Source organism: Podospora bellae-mahoneyi (assembly GCF_035222275.1).
Source record: "Podospora bellae-mahoneyi strain CBS 112042 chromosome 1 map unlocalized CBS112042p_1, whole genome shotgun sequence".
NCBI classification, from domain to species: domain Eukaryota; kingdom Fungi; phylum Ascomycota; class Sordariomycetes; order Sordariales; family Podosporaceae; genus Podospora; species Podospora bellae-mahoneyi.
The window spans coordinates 3,928,756-3,945,598 of NW_026946359.1; the positions used below are offsets into that span (position 1 = coordinate 3,928,756).

Here is a 16,843-nt window from a genome sequence, read left to right on the forward strand (position 1 = left end):
ATCTTAAGAAAATCCGGGATGGGGGAGCTGGGGCTTGAGCGCCCGCAATTTCGTAATCACTTGCTGAGACCCATCAGCCAAAGAGAAGGCCATCCTCAAGCCACAAGATGCAGAGCGGGATGCACCCGAACCAGCCTCTGGTCTCCGGCCTGCTTTGTTGCGCCAACCGAGTATGCATCTGCTCTCCAACCACAGCATCTTCCTGCTTCGGAGTGTTGAAAAGTGCCGAATGCTTGGTAGGAGAAGCAGGAAGAAAAGGGGACAGCATTCTGATCGGACGGGATGTCTGAAGATTTCAGCATGGTGGTTTTCCAACCGAATGGTCTTTTTGCAGAGTGTCACCCCCACTCTAGAGTGCGACAGAACGGGCTCCATAAATAGAAATGTGCATGCACTGTAGCAGCACGTCTCCTGTATTCGGACTGTAGCGTAGTGCTGGAAAATGCGGTGTTACGGTGCGGCGCCGTGTCTTCGACTTCTTGTCCAACAAATCTCCGTCAGGTTGTGGAATTCTGGTGGATGGGAAATCATCAGCTGCAAGTGACGCCCGGGAACCACCTAAGCTGCCGCACCCGTCCAACTTGGTTGCCCTCATGGCAGCGCCGACGGGCGGTATCTGTGCCTCTTCGGTGAGGTGAGCTTTCACCTCATCACCTCATCTGCAGAGCAGGATGCACATCATCCTTGAGCGGGGTAATCTACGAGGCGCGTGCCTGGAGGAGAGAATCCCATGGTTGGGAGGGTTGGGGGTTGTCAAAGTCGTACGGTATTTTTTTTCTTCTTTATCCCTCTTCACCATCGCAGGGTGGTATCGAGAAGTGTTGGATGTCACTGTGTTGCCTGTTCGAGTGCTGCTCCAGTTGCTACTCCAGTGCTGCTCTTGTCGGTGGAGTTCGTTCGAGCTGGAGTCTGTCATCAGGAGACTTCTGGATATCTCTTCCTGCAGCAGGGCGGGAAACGGCAAGGTTTGGCGGTCGTCGGTGCATCAGGCGAATCAGAAGAGGCGGTAAGCGAAAGCGGCCGGTGTGGACTGGCATCCGCTGCCATCTGGCGGCCACCTCAGCGGTGAGTGCTAGAAAGAGAGAAGGAACTTCTTGACAACCCCGCGATAATTGTTCCTGACCTTGCAAGGATATCGATTGCATCAGACAGCTGCAGCGCGAGGCTTGTTTGCTTTGCCGCAACTGTCAACTCCACCGCGGTTTCTCCCTCACGAAACACTGGTGCGAAGCTATTCCCTCAACGGCTTCTAGAGAAATCCCAATGGGGTGGGAGCCGGGAAAAATGCTTGGTGTGGAGTTAGCACTCAACCTCAAATTCTTCAACAACACCAACAGACTCGTACAAAGACGCAGTGAGATGCTCGGTTACACAGACACTGTCGTCAAGACGCAGGACATGTCTCTGGTCATCCAGTCAGAAACCGTGGAGCAACACGTTGAAGGACCCGCCTCGCCGATTTCAGGACCTCCCTAACAGATATCGTGAGAGAAGGGCCAAAGGGCTTCTTCGCCTACACTAGTTTTGGTGTCGATCCGGCAGCAACCCGGCGGCGGCTGGACTTGAGGCTGAGGCGCCGGTATAGGACGACCCTTCGGCACCGAATTACGGGTTGGCATTCTGTTCACGGCGTGTCGCCTCCCCGGAAATTGGATGAGATGCAAGTTACAGCCAACAGGAGATTCTGCCACGCCGTTCTTGTGCTTTGTGCTCTGATGGAAGATGCGCAACTCCGAGTCGTCTCGGAAATCAAGTGACAGTCTCTTTCGAGGTTCAAGTTCAACAGATGAGATGGACAGGACAACAACAATAACAGCAGCGAGTTATCATCAGATTCATCATAACGAGATGTCGCTGACTCGCTGATGAGCATGGTGGAGGCAGTGGCTGACGGTGGCATAACCCCACACACTTTGGTGGCAGCGCAGAGACCATATCCGATATGGCCCGTGCAAATTTCACTGGGTGTTGCGCTGCATTTTGCTTTCTTTCTCGTTCAGCAATCTTATGCTGTGGAAGCCATGGTGGTACAAACTCGTCGACCCCCTTTGAGATGGCATCGAACTGATCAGACAGATCGCAGCCAGCCGCAGCCATCGCACCCCGATTGGTGTTCCCTGCCACGCCTGCGTTGAGTGATGAGCTCTCGACTCGTCACGCGAATGTCTTCGATGTCTCTCCCTTGTCCCTAGCACTGGTCTGGTCTCCTGGTCTCCTGGTCTCTCTGGCTCCCGAGGCACGATGCCTCCCGGCTTCGGGCGGTTGGCTTTTCTTTCTCTCTCCCACACGATTCCACTCCTCCATCTTTCCTCCGCCTCTTAGAAGTTCTCGGCTTCGGCACCGTATTTTTAACCCCACACAGTGCACCCATCCCACAGCAACAGCTCCGCTCCCCAGGGGCTCTAGCTCGCGCTCGACCCGCCCGGCATCCCTTCCACAAGGCTCCGGCTCCGCCAACGGCTTTTCCTATTGCTCAGGCTCATCACCTCAGAGTTTTCCCTCCGAGCTGCAGGGTCTTGTGGCCCAGGAGTCCAGATGCCTTCAGTACGGACGGATGCCCAACTCGCAAAATCTCCCGATCACAGAGCAACCAAAAGCCGCCAGGGGTCTACATACATAGGTAGCCTGCAGGGTGGCACCGACGCTGCCACTTGGGTCTTGATCCAGGGACGCTGTGGCTCTGTGCGAGCTGGTGTTCAGGATGCAAGGATGTGTAAGGGACGCCAAGAATGTCCAGGCGGGGAGCTCGGGACCAGGCCAGGGTGGGATTTCTCGTCCCAAGGGGTACCCAGAGGTTCCAACCACTCCCAGTGCCCGGCGTCCGCTCACGCTCAAGCTCCTACTCCCAGCCTCTGCCTCTGCCTCTGCAGTCCCACGCCGCCTGCCCACCCGCCTGCAGTCTGTACTGACAGCGCGCTGCCCTCCTCCTCCTTGCTCGCTGCAAGTGTCCCTGGCTTGTGTGAAAATGCCCCGGGGAGCCGGTCGCCCCAGCACACCCCAAGGTCTTGGTGCTGCTCACCAAAAGGTCCACAGCTTGCCCGAGGTGCCTATCAGAGCGCCCACGTTCGTCCTTCGTACCCAGTGGTACCTCGTGGAGAGAACTCACCCTGGGTCCCTGGCTGTCTCCCTGGTCCTACCCTTGTTGAGGGTCTCGCTCCTCGTTCGCCCACACACCACCTCACCATCCATGCCCCCATCACCACCATCCCCTTCCAAGCCCAGCCTGTGGCCCCAGCACCCGCCGCCTGCATGCCGAACCACACCACCCTCCTGCCGCTTCATGACCCGCGACACGTCCTGGAGCAGTGTCGAGTCTCGATGGGTTCTTGCACGGCGAGAGCCTGGGTGATGCACGGCACGCAGCAGAGCACAGGTTCGGGACAAATAACAATGCCCCTTCTCCACTGCTCCCCCCTTCGTTCCCTCTCGCCTTGCCCTGTCTTGTCTTGTTGTGACTGATGAGACTGTTCAGCAGCAAGTCCTCAGCAGGGAACAGAAAGAAGCTGCGAAAAAGTGAGACGGGGAGAGCCCTGTACACGAGCTGTGTCTTGCCGTTCCGCTCCGGGTCTCGCCTCGCCCACCCCCCTCCCACCCCCGTTCAGTTCATCGCTCAGTCTTAAACTGGTTAAGACCTCCTGGCCGGGTGCCCACCCTATCCACGCGCTCCTGACCCCTGGTACCTTAGTGTCCTGATCGGGCCCACACGTTCTTTGACATTTCCCCCGTCCATATCACTCAAGAGTCCGCCTCACCCCAGTCACTCTTTTGTGTCCACCATCTCTGAGCCCGCAAAGACGCTGCCTCGTCTTCTGGGTCTTCTCAAGACAGCATCAATCTTCCTCACTCACGACGCACTCCCGGACGACGACGACGACGACACTTTCTACCGGACCGGTCGACCCAGTTGGACATCATGGACATGGACTACATGGACCCTTACCGCCGATACGCCGTTCAGATGCAGGGCTATCATGGCATCCAGCAACAAACACAGCCCCAGGACCACCAGTATCCGTATTGGAGTCAGCATATGGTGGCCTACTACCAACAACACCAGCAAAGAGCAGTGATGATGGGACAGGGAGGCATGCACATGTCCAAACAGACAGAGCCCAAGCCAAGACTGGCAAAGGACGAGGTGGAATTGTTGGAGCGCGAATTCAACAAGAACCCCAAGCCAAACAGCAGCACCAAGCGCGAGCTCGCTGAGCAAATGGGAGTGGAGGTTCCCAGGATCAACGTTGGTCTACCGCAATGCGTAGGAAGTGTCGTATGCTAACGTGCTTTTGCAGAATTGGTTCCAAAACCGCCGGGCAAAAGAGAAGCAGATGAGAAAGACAGCCGAATTCGAGGCGCAACAGGCAAGAGAAAAGGAGGCTTCGGAGGTCAAGGAATCCGGTGACCAAGAGCAGGGTACCGTGACCGAGTTCTACGGCCTAAGCAACCAGCACCAACCTCTTGGGTTATCAACTGCCAAGTTTGGGGGGAGCGATGATGGCATTAATAGTGATGATGGCGCTTCAGGACCACAGCCTCTCATCGAGTCAGCGGGCGCTTCATCCACAGTAACGCCTGGAGGTGACACTCCAGTAAGCCCAGGGAGTGATTACGTTCACGTCAAGTATGAACACGTCAAATCGCCCGTTCACCGCTCACAAGACACATCGGACCTTGACCAGCCGTCAACAGCCATGAGCGCGTTCACCACGCCCCAACAGGAGATGAACTTTCAGAAGCCGACGCCTTTCAGCTTCAGGCAGGCGAACCCGGAGCTTTTAGATGGCTTGTCGGGCCATGAGCTGCACAGAGTCCAAAGCCAGGATCATATCGATACAGGGGAAACAAGTCACTTCGGCTCGTTTCCTGACCGAGACTATTTTGCGTCACCTCCCATCCCGCGCTTCCCGTCTGAAATGATACCCGAAAACTTGGTCAGCGCCGAAACCGAGCTTCTCCAACGCCGAGTATCCGAGGAAAATTTGGTGAAATGTGAAGCTCTGTCGCCGACTTCCTTGCCCGAGTCGCCCTTGACAGTGTCAGACTTGCGCTTCAAATCCCCACCACCCCCAGCTGATATCGCTGGCCGCAGGAAATTGCGACGTCCAGCACCTCTCGGACCATCCTCCTTGAGAGGTGGCGCTGGGCCGAAGGCGGGCATTGAAGCTCCTCGAAGATCAGAAACGGCAAGCCCGATGAGACGCATCTCTTCCGCTACGGGAGGCCTAGGTGGGCGCGTACAAAAGTCGTTCATGGGACCAGGTGGACCGAGGTCCCCGTTTGCGATAGAGCGCAACAAGGAGGCGCTTCTTCAGAGTGTCCAGGACGGCCAATCTCCCGCAATGGCTTCTTTGAACAGTACCATGTCACCGTTGAGCCCTGGGGGACACAATCAGAGCGCACGCGAAGGAACAGTTGGTATCAGTTCCTCAGATGAAGAGGCCGGCTTTGCGTATGGGTCCCTTGGTGCCGTGGGCGGATTTTCCATGTATAAATCCGAGGCCACCATGAAGACACCACCAGGGACTCCAGGTCTACAAATGGGTATGCAAGACGCATACTTCACAGGCTCCATGGACCACGCCTGGAACTTCGCCCCACAGGACGAACCCCTTCCCACGCCAAGCCTCTGCAGCCACGGGGGATCCGAGCTTGAGTTCTCGATGGCGCCTCAGATGCCTGGATATGTGGCCAGCCAGCCTGTGACACCCTCATTTCCGCCACAGTCCATCGGCCCAACATACAACGGTTTTTTTGGCCCTTCGCTCGCCCAAACCGAATATCACTTCCCCGACTCTTATGCAACTGAGCCATCAGCACGATCTTCGCCCACCAACATGCCACGATCGAAGCAGTTCCAGTTTGCTCAAAATATCACCCCCCAGGACTTCAGTGCGGACAAGTCATAAACCGTCAGTGTTCTGATTTCTGGCCCCTCGAAATCGAAGCGGGCCGTTGTACCATAATCATTTTTTGTTTTGTTTTATGCATGCAACAAAATCGTCTTGACCGAGTTTCTTTTGTCTTTGTTTTCGGAGTCGAGACGGTTGGAGTCGCGCAGCCCCTATAAACGTAGGATACGGCTTTGGTTCTTCAGACGACTTATCAGCAACAATTACTTGACAACACACACACACACACTCTCTCTCTCTCTCACACACGAAAAAGTGGACTCACTCAATGTAATGATACACGGATATGTGTCTTTTTCTGGCTTCTTATGTCTTTTTTTTTCTTTTTGGGAGGGTGGCGGGAGGTTTGGTCAACGGAATTGGTATTGGCTTTGGATACCCCTGCTGGGCATGAGAGAAAGGGGTTGTCCCATCCCTTGGCTCTCACCCTGCATTACCTGGCGTCGGATGGATTCAATGCTGTAGTATAGGCATCATCTCAGCGGCAGCGGTGGTGCTGGTAGCATTTCGGGGGAGCATACACACAGCAGACATAGTGGAGGATATAGCTGTGATGAAAGAGGGATGCAAGAGAGAAAAAAAGATGTGGAAGCATATTTTGTATAAAGTCCGTCGTAAACGAAATGGACAGAAAATGGGACACAGGAAAGAAGGCGGGAGGGGAAACCTGTTATGTACCTGATATATATACAACATGGAGCACTGGCAGAGAAATCCGCCTGAGACGCAATGGTTGAAGAAGAACAAATAAACAACAGTTTGGCCGCGGCCGCTGATATTTGAACATGATTTCCGTTTCCCATACTGTCAACATGTGGTGGCATTCTGCCTTTCCAGATGTCACTCTTACTAGCTTCAATATATTGTGTTGCGTTTCGTTTTTGCTGCTTGCGGCCCGGGCTGCGGGGAAGTGGGAGGGGGTCAAATAAGCATATGTATGATCTGCTCGGTAAAGGTAGCCGAGTTGATAGTGTGGATGGAGATTTTTGGGGGTGGGAATTCAATGATCTGCGTCAAGTGCCTTAGAAGTGTAGGAATTCGCCAAGATGAAATAGATTGATTTTCTCTGAGGAGGGGGGCGGGGCGGATCCGTCCGGTTGTTTTTGTGGGTTGTGGGAGTTTTTGGGTTTGGTGGTTGGTTACACTTGGGGAAAGGAAGACCCTTGGGAGTTTGGTAGTATGCGCATACCCGCCGGGTAAATGTTGATACTTTATTGCCATGACGTGTTTGGTTGATGTTGATGGCCGTATGCTGTGAAGCAAGGGCCTTTTGGTTTTAAATGTTGTGGAGAGGAGGAGAGACTTTGCTCTGTCGATCGGAGTTATGAACTAAACCCCTCGCCTTTAAGCGCTGACCAACTACCGCCAGGTTAGGTAGGTAGAGTGATGGGATTGTTAGATCTGGACATGCATAACATACCTAACTTTAGTTGGCGATTTGAGATCGATCCATTACACTGCGAGGAGATCGATCTTACTGCTTAATGCGTACCTGCCCTACCTTATGTACGTAGCTGAGATCCTAGGCAATAGCTTATCTCTCTGAGCCTGTTGGTTAGGTACTTGCTGGTACTCATTCACCACCAACAACAACTGCCAAGTTCGCTTTTGATTAGCCCAAAACAGACGGCAATAAATTTAGAGGTAACGATCAGTGCGGGTTGTTGCCATTCCTTTGAGGGCGGTATTACAGCCCCAGGATATTGTTGAGCAAGTATAGAGAGGTGGGCAGCCTCAAACAGATTCCAATATTATTCATCACATAACCTCAAAGTTGGAGCAGCTGGCTAACAACAAGCACACCTGTTACATCAATAAACTTCCATTGCACGTCGTGGGTGGCGATAGACGAAAAAGGCCTACATGCAGCCCTTTACAAAAGCCAAAGGTGGAAAAGCCGATGAACCATATAACAACAAGATCAAGAGGTCAGTAGGTAGCATGAGGAAATTGGCACACTTCATATACCAGTTCATAAATTCTTGTTGCCTTGTAGCACCTATCTGACCAATATTGACCACCCTATCAATTCCACTCCCCTCTGATGAAAAGAGCAACATGCCAAAAATGTAGAAATACCCTCCATCATCCCTCCCTTTGGTGCCCCCTTCAGTCATGCACACACACACACACCAAAAATTTTTTTAAGAAAAATAGGAGAGAAGAATGAGATAAAAAAAAAAAAACCCAAGGGGTATCCATTTCGTTTTCGTTTCGTGGTTTCGCTCGATGTGTACAACAAACATCTTTCAAAAGCAAACATGGTTCGACTGCCTTTGGTCATGTAGTGCTGAGTAAATAAGTACCATAACACCCCATACAAAAAGAAAACAATGGAGCCATTAAGCATCACCCACCCAACTCAGTAAAACCCATCCAGCCCGGCACTCCCCCTCGTGGAAGCAGACGCAGTAGTCGGCGTGTTCTGTGTGCTGCTCGCATCGCTACTAGGCGTCGAGGGCTCCACGACCCGGTTCCTAATCGTCATGATCCACTCGTGCTGCAGCAGCTCAATCGCCGTCGCCCTCTTCTTCGAGTCGCGCACGAAGCACCTCCTCAAAAAGTCAATCCCCTGCGGGCTGAGCTGGTCCGACGTCGGGAGCTGCGGCGGGTTTCCCTGCGCGATGTTGTACATGATGGCCCACTCGTTGTCGAGATTGGCCCAGGGGCGTCTCCCGGTCGCCATCTCGAGGATGACGCAACCGAGGGACCAAATGTCAACGGCACCAAAGTGGCCCGGGTTCTCGCCCTTGATCACCTCGGGAGACATGTACATGGGCGTTCCAGTCATGGACTTGTTGGGCTTCGTGCTGGTGATGTCTTGCACGAGTGTTCGGCCCTGGCGAGCGATCAGTTTGGCGGCGCCGAAATCGACGTATTTGATGATGCCATTGTGGTCGAGGAGGATGTCTGTGGCGTTTGTTAGTACCTTTTGAACATGTCAGATGGTCTGCTAGACTTACTCTCTGGCTTGATATCACGGTGGGCGATCCTCAACTCATGCAAGTACGCCAAACCCTCGAGAAGCTGCAGAGCATACACCATGATGACTTGCTCATCCTCGATACGCCCGTGCTCCAGCAAGTTGGCAAGCGAGCCACCTGAGCAAAACTCCATAAACATGTAGACACGATCGCGGTGTACCTCAATACCAAAGTACGATACAACGTTGGGGTGATCCACAGATTCCAAAACGCGCATTTCGTCCCTAATCGTATGAGCAACGTTGGGAATAAGCTTGGGGTCTTGCAGGCGAATCTCCTTCACCGCCATAAGCTGGCCTGTGTCAAGGTTCATGGCAGCGTAGACATTGCCAAATGTGCCACCGCCGACAAACTGCCCTTGTTGCCAGCGGATGGTAAAGTTGTTGGCTGTTGAGGAGAGCCAGGCGAGCGAGCGGTCGACCTCGTTTGACACCTCCAAGACTCGGCCCATTGCTGACCGTTCTACAAGGATTTGCTTTCGAATATCGTCAACCTTGACCAGCTCCTCAAGGCGGCGCTCTGTTACACAGCTCGCGGCCATTTCGTCATCCATAATCTGGCCCTTGTTCAGTCGCTTCATCTGGCTGATAAGCGTCTCCATGCGCTGTTTCTCAGCCTGGGCCGCAACGTTTGACCTGGCGCCCATGATATCGAAATGCGAAATCAACAGAGCCATGCACCCAGCAACCTTGGTCCGTAACTTGACATATTCATCGTCGCCAAGCGCTAGCATGTGCTTGCCTCTGGTCATGACCATGGCAAACTCAAGCGCCTGTACAGTCCAGCGGAATGTCTTGCGATCAGAGGGAACGCAGTCATCACAGATAAAGCTAACCCAGTCCAGCGCCAGCTTGGTAAGCTTCATGTTGTTCATCGTCCTCCGGTTGTTGTCCATGTACAGCAAGGAGCGCTGACCGAACTCAGTAGCGAATATGAAGCAGGTCTGTATGAGCTCCTGACAGTTCAGACCCTTGGTCTGCCGTCGAATTGTCTCCACACTGTCCATGAAGGCATTTGACAGCTTGAAAGCAACTTTGCGGATCTCCATGAGGCGAAGGTTCACCTTGTGCAAAGTTGACCTCTGTTCGACCACAATGTCAATGTGCATATCAATCGTCTCCAAAAACGCCTTTCTTGCGTTCACCAAGACATGTTGTGAACCACCCGCAATGAGTCTCATGTGGCCCAACTTGATATCGAGTGGTTCTTCCCGCACTGACAAGCTAAGCTTGGAGCCGAACCAGTTAGGTGCGTTTTCAGCCTTGATGATCAGCAGGTAGGGTTCTGCGGGGTCTTCTGCAATGACATCGTAGGAGAAGGTGCCCATAAGACGCTGGATCACGTCCGGGCGGTTTGCTAACGAAGGCGATGCGATGATGTGGATGCCTTTGTGTTCGGGGCTGCCCGTGTAAACTTGGAAGTGGTGCGTGTCCATCAGCCGATCATACAGGTCTTGGAGCTTTTCTGGGCCCCAGGCAATGGTGAAATCACAGGCATTTTCGTAATTCTCGCTGAGCATCCTGGAGAAGCGCTGCAGCATTCTCTGACGCACACGAACGGAGTCCAGAGTTTGCTTGTACCGCTTCGTCATCTCGGTCACACTCTCTTTGGGTTTTCTCTGCAGTTCTTTCTCAAAGGTCTGGTGAAGTCGGTTGAAGGCCTTAAAGGTCAGCGAACTGAACTGTTCAGCAGCCTCAATATCTCCGCGCGTGAGATGACTGCCAATTTCGTTTCCAAACTCCCACTCCTGAAACAGCAATTCTGCCTCCTTGAAGGTGTTCTTGTTCCCGCTGAGCTTCCAGTTCAGCATCTTGAAGTAGTATTTGAGCGCATCCAAAATGACCCTGTCAAAATCTTCGTCGATGCAAGGAGGTAAATCCCACCAAGGTTCTGGTGCTGAGATCATCATGTACTCGGACCTGATTTTGATGGCAAGTTTCAAGATGATTTGGAATTGTGAGATCATCTGGTCTTGCATCAGAGGGTTCTGCTGTGCCGAGTCCTTCATCTTTTTGGCATAAGCTAGCCGCACCTTGATGATTTCCTCAATAAGTCTTGACGGAAAGCTGATCAAGGTGAGCAGCTCCTCGATATAAGGGGGGAGATGGCGCTTTTGAAAGCCCTGGGCCTTGTCGATCAAGGTGCGCTTCGCCTTTTCGATAACACGCGAGATTCCGTCCAGCATGCTCCTCCTCCTGAGATTTTTGCCATCAGCACCATTGTCCTCATGAAGCGACTTGAGGCCCTCTTCCTTCAAGAGACGGTCCATGAACGAGGTATCATCGCCCAGACTGTTTCCGCCACCTGGCTTGTGGAAATCGAGGGCTTCATTGCCAACCCATCTCTTCAAAATTGACAATTCCGTGTTGATCATTTCGTTAACGTTGTACCAAGATATAACAGATTCACATGTCTCCTCGTACGCTTCATAGGTCCCGGGCTTAAGCGCCGCAACGAGGGCTGTGCTGGAGGGATAAAGACTCTCGATCTTGTCAATCTTGGCGATGGCGTCGCGGACCTGGCCGATGGGAGGTTTTCCGGCCTCACTCTGTCCAGCAATGGAGAAATTGATGACCTCATTGACCAAGCGGTCCAAGCCCGCCTGAGCCTCCTCGGTCATCCTCTTTTGAACCGGCAAGTGTCTGTCGCATATTTTTGCGCGGATGGCCAACCATAGCTCAGCCTTGTGAGCGCTTCTCCCTGCTTCCTCATCCGCCGAACCGATAAGACGCTTCTTCTCCTGGCGGACAACATCGCCAGTCAGTACCGCCTCGAGCATGCCGTGCCATTCTAACCGCTCCCGATTCTGGGGATCCCTTAGGTCCTCTTCTGTGATCTGACTCTCTTCGCTGTTGACAAACATGATGTGCGCATCTTCGTAGCTGTCGAATGGACCCTCTGAAGATGGGGTTTCGCCCTCGGAATCTGAATCGTACTGCTCGCCAGAGCCGTAAGCATCGAAGTAGTCGCTGTTGCCGTGGTCTTGCTGGCGTAACCTTCGGACGTACTCTCGCTCCTGGGCTCGGAATGTCGAGCTTCCTGCTAATGGTCGTGGTCGCGATCCGTCTCGGGGGTGGGTTGGAGTAGCTCCTATGTAGGACGAGGGTGGGGGCTGTTGTGGCCTTCGCGCGGTATATGGCTGGTAGGTATTCGAAGGTGTTCTAGCAGGTCCCGTGGGGCGTTGAGGTCGTGGAGTAGCGCCATTCCCATAGTGAGCCGAGTCGGCCGTGCCACGTTGGCGACTGGCCGCGCCGTTCGCGAGGCCCGTGGAAGGATGTGGCTGCACGATGCCGGAGTGGACTGGAGCGTCGGCATAGCGAGCCAGAGAGCCAAGTTCGTCATGTTGTTCTAGCAAATGGCGATCTGTAAGCAAATGCAGATCTCCCGATGATATCGCAAGCTCCGAGTCAGATGGCACCGCTATCGCACGGCCATTGAACCTCTCGGGCCGCACAAACTGGTCGTCTTCGGTCTGCGAGAAGCGGACGGTACGGGGTGACGTTTCGCTGGCCATTGCGATGGCAGGTTGCTGTTGGTGAATTCGAGGCCCAGGTACGATGATCGAGCGAGGTAGGTAGGTGATCAATCGATCGTATGCCCACTGCTGGCGGAAACCAAGCTATTGAGGCGGCAATTCGTCCTGGCCATCGGCGCACAGAGGGAGAAGGGGGAATTAGTCGGCGGTATGTGGGCAATTGGCCCAAATGTCGTCTGATTATGGCTGGGATATTCAATGGAAACAGCCGTCGAGACGAGCTGGTGATGGACGTTACACTACGGCAACAAAAGCGGGCCCGTGGCAAAAGATGGTGAGCAGAAAGGCGGCCAAGAAAGGTTAAGGAAGCTTTGCAAGGAGCTCCCCTGATAGTGCATCCAAGGTCTCATTGGCCAAAGTCGAACAGCTTAAGCAACTGGCACACGAGGAGAATTTGTTATCAGCGGCTCAATAAAAACATGGTGGTTCGAGCTGATCGAAGCTTGAGTAGGCTCATCGGGGATCGGCTTGGTAGTGCAACATCTGCCAAGCATCTCCAACGCTGGGTGCAAGTTACACAGCGCTGTTTCAGGAAAGGGATGATTATGTATGAAGAGAATGCGCTAATACACACATGCTCTCCACTGGCCCATGTGAAACAGATTCTCCCAAAGATCAGCAGTCTCGGGATGGGAATGCGGATTTAAAGATGTTTCGTTTCTCCCGCCTCAGGGTTCAGGTTAAGTGAAGACAGGATGGCTTGTGCGGGGGGCAGGGGTTCTACGCCGTTGGCTGACGGGAACGCGTCTGTCGCGCTGGGTTGAGCATGGATCACAACGCGTGACGCCAGAGCCAGGGCCGGGACAAGCATCTGCCAATGAACATTTTTGGAATTCGAGATTCGAGAGACTTACACATGAGCCTCACAACACCTGCGCCCTAACATTGGTTACCACCGTTCACAGTTCACCAGGTGTCTATATTCTCAACATGTACCGCTAGCCGACTCATTCTCGTTTTTATCAATATGTCCTCCGCAGGGAGGCCGAGTTCTGGCGGCGCGTCACTGTCGCAATCTCGTTCAGACTCCATTTCCACTTCGATCTCACTGCCACCCCTCCCTTTGTCACAGCCTGCGAGCCGGACTTCAGCTGGTGGTGGCATACTCACACCGGCCCGCGATGCCGAGCTCAACCAGCCAGGTCGTCGCCAGAGCATCCACGATCAAGATGTCTTTGGTTCAAGAAAACGGAAGCGAGATGTCTCGACACCAGGACGGAGCACTGACAGTTTACTAAAAGCTCCAATTGTTTTGAAGGTATTGCCTTTTTTTTGTAAACCAGTCTCAATCGCTCATGTTTGACGGTAGCTAACCTTAGTACAGCCCCATCCGTCTAGCCTTACATCGAGACCGTGTATGCTCCACCCTCTCATGATGCTTCCCCGCGAGAGCCTACCGCTGTCCGCCCTCGACCTCGTCAAGCCACACGGAGAACTTCCATCCACCCGTCTTTTTGAGTCCAAGATTAAGATTCTCGACCTCGAGGGACGCCTGGGCCACAGTGCCCTCATTGCCCGTTCAGAGATCACCAAAATGGTATATGCCGTCGAAAGCGAAAGCCCTGGGTTATACGTGCTGTGCAAGCTGGGCTCATGGGTGGATGTTGGAGAGCTCAGTCATGATGCTACTGTGGTCTGCAAGGAGAGATTGAAAGGCCCAAAGCAGGTCAAAGTCGAAGATCCGGCCGGCGCGCCTCTTATAACACCACAAATGTACAAGGAGAACAAGAGGAGGAAACTCGCCATCGAAGAACTCCAGGCCGCCACTCGCAGACGATCAGGAACTCTCACCGATATGGACTCTCACAGTCAGATTTTGGCATTGCCCAACTCTAGGCCTGCTTCAAGAGGAATCGTTGGGTCTAGACCGGCCTCCAGAGGAGTTGGAACTCAAATTGTTCAGCCACCAGAGGAGATTTTGGCCGACTCTCTCGCTTTGCTATCCAGCACGCGAGACAGCACCCCAGCCCCTCTTCCTGTCTCAGACACTGGTTGCCAGGCAGAGCCACAGTCACAGCCACAGGAGCAGGAGCAGGATAAGCCGACCGCCGAAGGCATCATGGACAACATTAGAACACAGTATCAAGAAGCTCTCTATCATTCAAAGGTAAGAATCTTGGTGTCCGACCTACTCGTTTGTCAATATGCTCACTGGCCTAGGGATCGCTGGCATATTTCGCAAAGGGCCCACTGTCCAGGGCTCGAGCCGCCTTCCACCCCGATACAGGCTCCGATCTCGAAATGGCTGACTTGGTAGAGTTTTTGAAGAGTCTCATCATGACAACTATCCTGGTGGACAAGAAGTACCGCGAAACAATTCCCGTTATCATTGAGAAAATGAAAACGTGCCTCGAGGACTCGGACAACGCCCAGACAAAGCGCAAGAAACGGAAGGTGAAGAAGCTCAAGATGGGGAAAGATGGCTTGTACCCAAGTGAAGTGGACCACATTAAGAGGTGGTGGAGTTCACATCTGCCGATTGCTGTTGGGAATGAAGAGGAAGAAGCAAAGATCGTTTCCCAGACCGAAGCCAAGTATCACGTCTCCTGCCTTCGACGGAGAGAAACTCAGTTGCAGATGATCCTAATCATGGAAATTCTGGCGCTGGAACCATTGATACGGCCAAAGGATCCTGTTGGTGACTACCTGCTGCCTGGCGAGTCCCGAGCACCATCCCGCGAAGCAAGTCAAGAGCCGACAGCGAAGAAACGGAACAAGCACAATCTTCCTGTACTTTTGGATGTTCACGCTGATCGCCTTTGTATTTGGCAGTCGGTAACACTGGATGAGGTCAAAGCGCTGGCTGAGTCTCAAGCACCCAAAGAGGGTGCCAGGCCCGAGCGAATTGACTCTGACCCCCTGAAGGACTTTTGTGTGGAAATCATCCTACCCTTTTTCGCTGCACGTCTCCCAGAGCTTTGTGACTCCATCAACAGAAAGTTGGGTGGCCCTGTGGCTCAGTCGCCACCAAAGAAGGAGTTTGTGAAGCCGGCTGCTGTCTCAAAAGCGAAACCTGGTGCGCCAGCAAAGCGGCCTGCCGCCCTGAAGGACAGCGATCGATCGCTCCAGCGAGCGCTTTCCAACGAGCGTATGAGACGTAGTGTCTCAAGAGAGCCATCCAAGGCGATCGCCCTTATGCGATCTGCGAGCGCGACGGCAATTCCTGGACTGAAGCGGGAGGGTAGTGAGCCGCTGCTCATGGGAATGGTCACCCGCCAAGACAAGAGTTTGAAGGAAAAGCCAACAAATGTCTTCCCACGTGGGGAAGATCTCAGAGCGAGAAAGAAGGCCCAGGTAGATGCCGAGTTGAAAGATGCCATCTCGGCGCTTAAGAAGCCAAACCGGGCACTGGCTGTGAAAGAATTTGCTGACGCAGTGGACAAGAGAGCTTCTGCGGGTGTCAACCAGGTGAAGAAGGTGAAGAAGCCGCGGACACCTTCTATTGTCAAAGCAACTCCAGCAAACGGCCGCTTCAAGGATGTCCTTGCGGGCGACAATGCGCGTGGACAAACATCTCAATCTTTTGAAGCCATCCCACCATCAAGCGCCTCCATGATCCCAGCATCGACATTACCTCGCAAGTTCAATGCATTGGCACCACCGCCATCGTCAACACCGATCAGGATCAGCGCGACTCCGGCCCGCAAACCAGCCGCGGTCAGCACCTTCCACACCCTGCAGGCAATCCAGGAGACACCGGGCCCCATCTTGGCCTCGTCACCCATCATGGCAAGAAAGGCAGCGCCCGCACCGACTCAGGGCCAAAGAGCCTCTACACAATTCCTATCTATACCTCAGGAAGCGATAGACCACTTCCCCTCCTCGCCCGGGCTACCGGCGCTCTTTGAGACACCGGTCAACCCTAAATTTCATAAAACGGTCACGGCTATCAATGACAGCCCTATTCGGTCAAAGCTATTCACGTTGGCACCAGCCCAACACAAACAAAAGGAGAAGGAAGCCCCACCGCCGGGGACACTCGGACAGACAGTTCTCACGAAGGAGACAGCGAGCATATACGCCAAACTCGGGTGGGACGACGACGATGACATTATATAATGAACCTGGCATGAAACAATCAACATCACAGCCATAAGCAAAACTTCGCATGGCATCAGGGGTTTACTGAGCAGGTTCGGGATTGGGGGAAAGAAGTATTTCGCTTGGGAGCATTGTCGGCAGAAGAGGATACCTTAGATAGTTCATAAACTTTGTGTTGTATAAGTCACGTATATAGATACCCATTAGCTGGCACAAAAAAGGGAATGGGTAATAGGTAGGGATGTCAAGATATTAGTGGTTAAAGCATGGCGTCTAATGGTATTATTACTTTTGATTGTTAATTCCCTCTCAACACTCTCGTTGTTATTATCATTCCCATTTTCAACAACCTATCTTACCACCCAGCAACCCCT

General features: G+C 53.3%; 3 protein-coding genes across 3 annotated transcripts; 2 read left to right on the plus strand and 1 right to left on the minus strand.

Annotated features, from left to right (window-relative positions):
* The first annotated feature begins 681 nt into the window (after positions 1-681).
* Positions 682-6,759, plus strand: QC761_112070 (uncharacterized protein). The gene is made up of 2 exons (XM_062874494.1): positions 682-4,240; positions 4,293-6,759. Exons 1-2 carry the CDS (start codon positions 3,914-3,916, stop codon positions 5,904-5,906), a joined length of 1,941 nt encoding a protein of 646 aa, XP_062737627.1. The 5' UTR covers positions 682-3,913; the 3' UTR covers positions 5,907-6,759.
* A 1,094-nt stretch (positions 6,760-7,853) lies between these two features.
* On the minus strand, positions 7,854-13,012 carry SSK2 (Suppressor of Sensor Kinase (SLN1)). Its single transcript, XM_062874495.1, has 2 exons — positions 8,873-13,012; positions 7,854-8,819 (listed from the first exon to the last, which is right to left on the minus strand). The coding sequence occupies exons 1-2, from the start codon at positions 12,405-12,407 to the stop codon at positions 8,272-8,274; spliced, it is 4,083 nt and encodes a 1,360-aa protein (XP_062737628.1). The 5' UTR covers positions 12,408-13,012; the 3' UTR covers positions 7,854-8,271.
* QC761_112090 (uncharacterized protein) lies at positions 12,990-16,830 on the plus strand. The gene is made up of 3 exons (XM_062874496.1): positions 12,990-13,686; positions 13,753-14,535; positions 14,589-16,830. The coding sequence occupies exons 1-3, from the start codon at positions 13,396-13,398 to the stop codon at positions 16,485-16,487; spliced, it is 2,973 nt and encodes a 990-aa protein (XP_062737629.1). The 5' UTR covers positions 12,990-13,395; the 3' UTR covers positions 16,488-16,830.
* The last annotated feature ends 13 nt before the right edge of the window (positions 16,831-16,843 follow it).

Coding starts and splice junctions, on each gene's coding strand:
- QC761_112070 (XM_062874494.1), top strand. CDS start 3,914: ATGGACATGGACTACATGGACCCTTACCGCCGATACGCCGTTCAGATG. Junction 4,241..4,292: donor TGGAGGTTCCCAGGATCAAC/GTTGGTCTACCG, acceptor GTGCTTTTGCAG/AATTGGTTCCAAAACCGCCG.
- SSK2 (XM_062874495.1), bottom strand. CDS start 12,407: ATGGCCAGCGAAACGTCACCCCGTACCGTCCGCTTCTCGCAGACCGAA. Junction 8,820..8,872: donor CCGTGATATCAAGCCAGAGA/GTAAGTCTAGCA, acceptor CAAACGCCACAG/ACATCCTCCTCGACCACAAT.
- QC761_112090 (XM_062874496.1), top strand. CDS start 13,396: ATGTCCTCCGCAGGGAGGCCGAGTTCTGGCGGCGCGTCACTGTCGCAA. Junction 13,687..13,752: donor AAGCTCCAATTGTTTTGAAG/GTATTGCCTTTT, acceptor ACCTTAGTACAG/CCCCATCCGTCTAGCCTTAC. Junction 14,536..14,588: donor AAGCTCTCTATCATTCAAAG/GTAAGAATCTTG, acceptor TCACTGGCCTAG/GGATCGCTGGCATATTTCGC.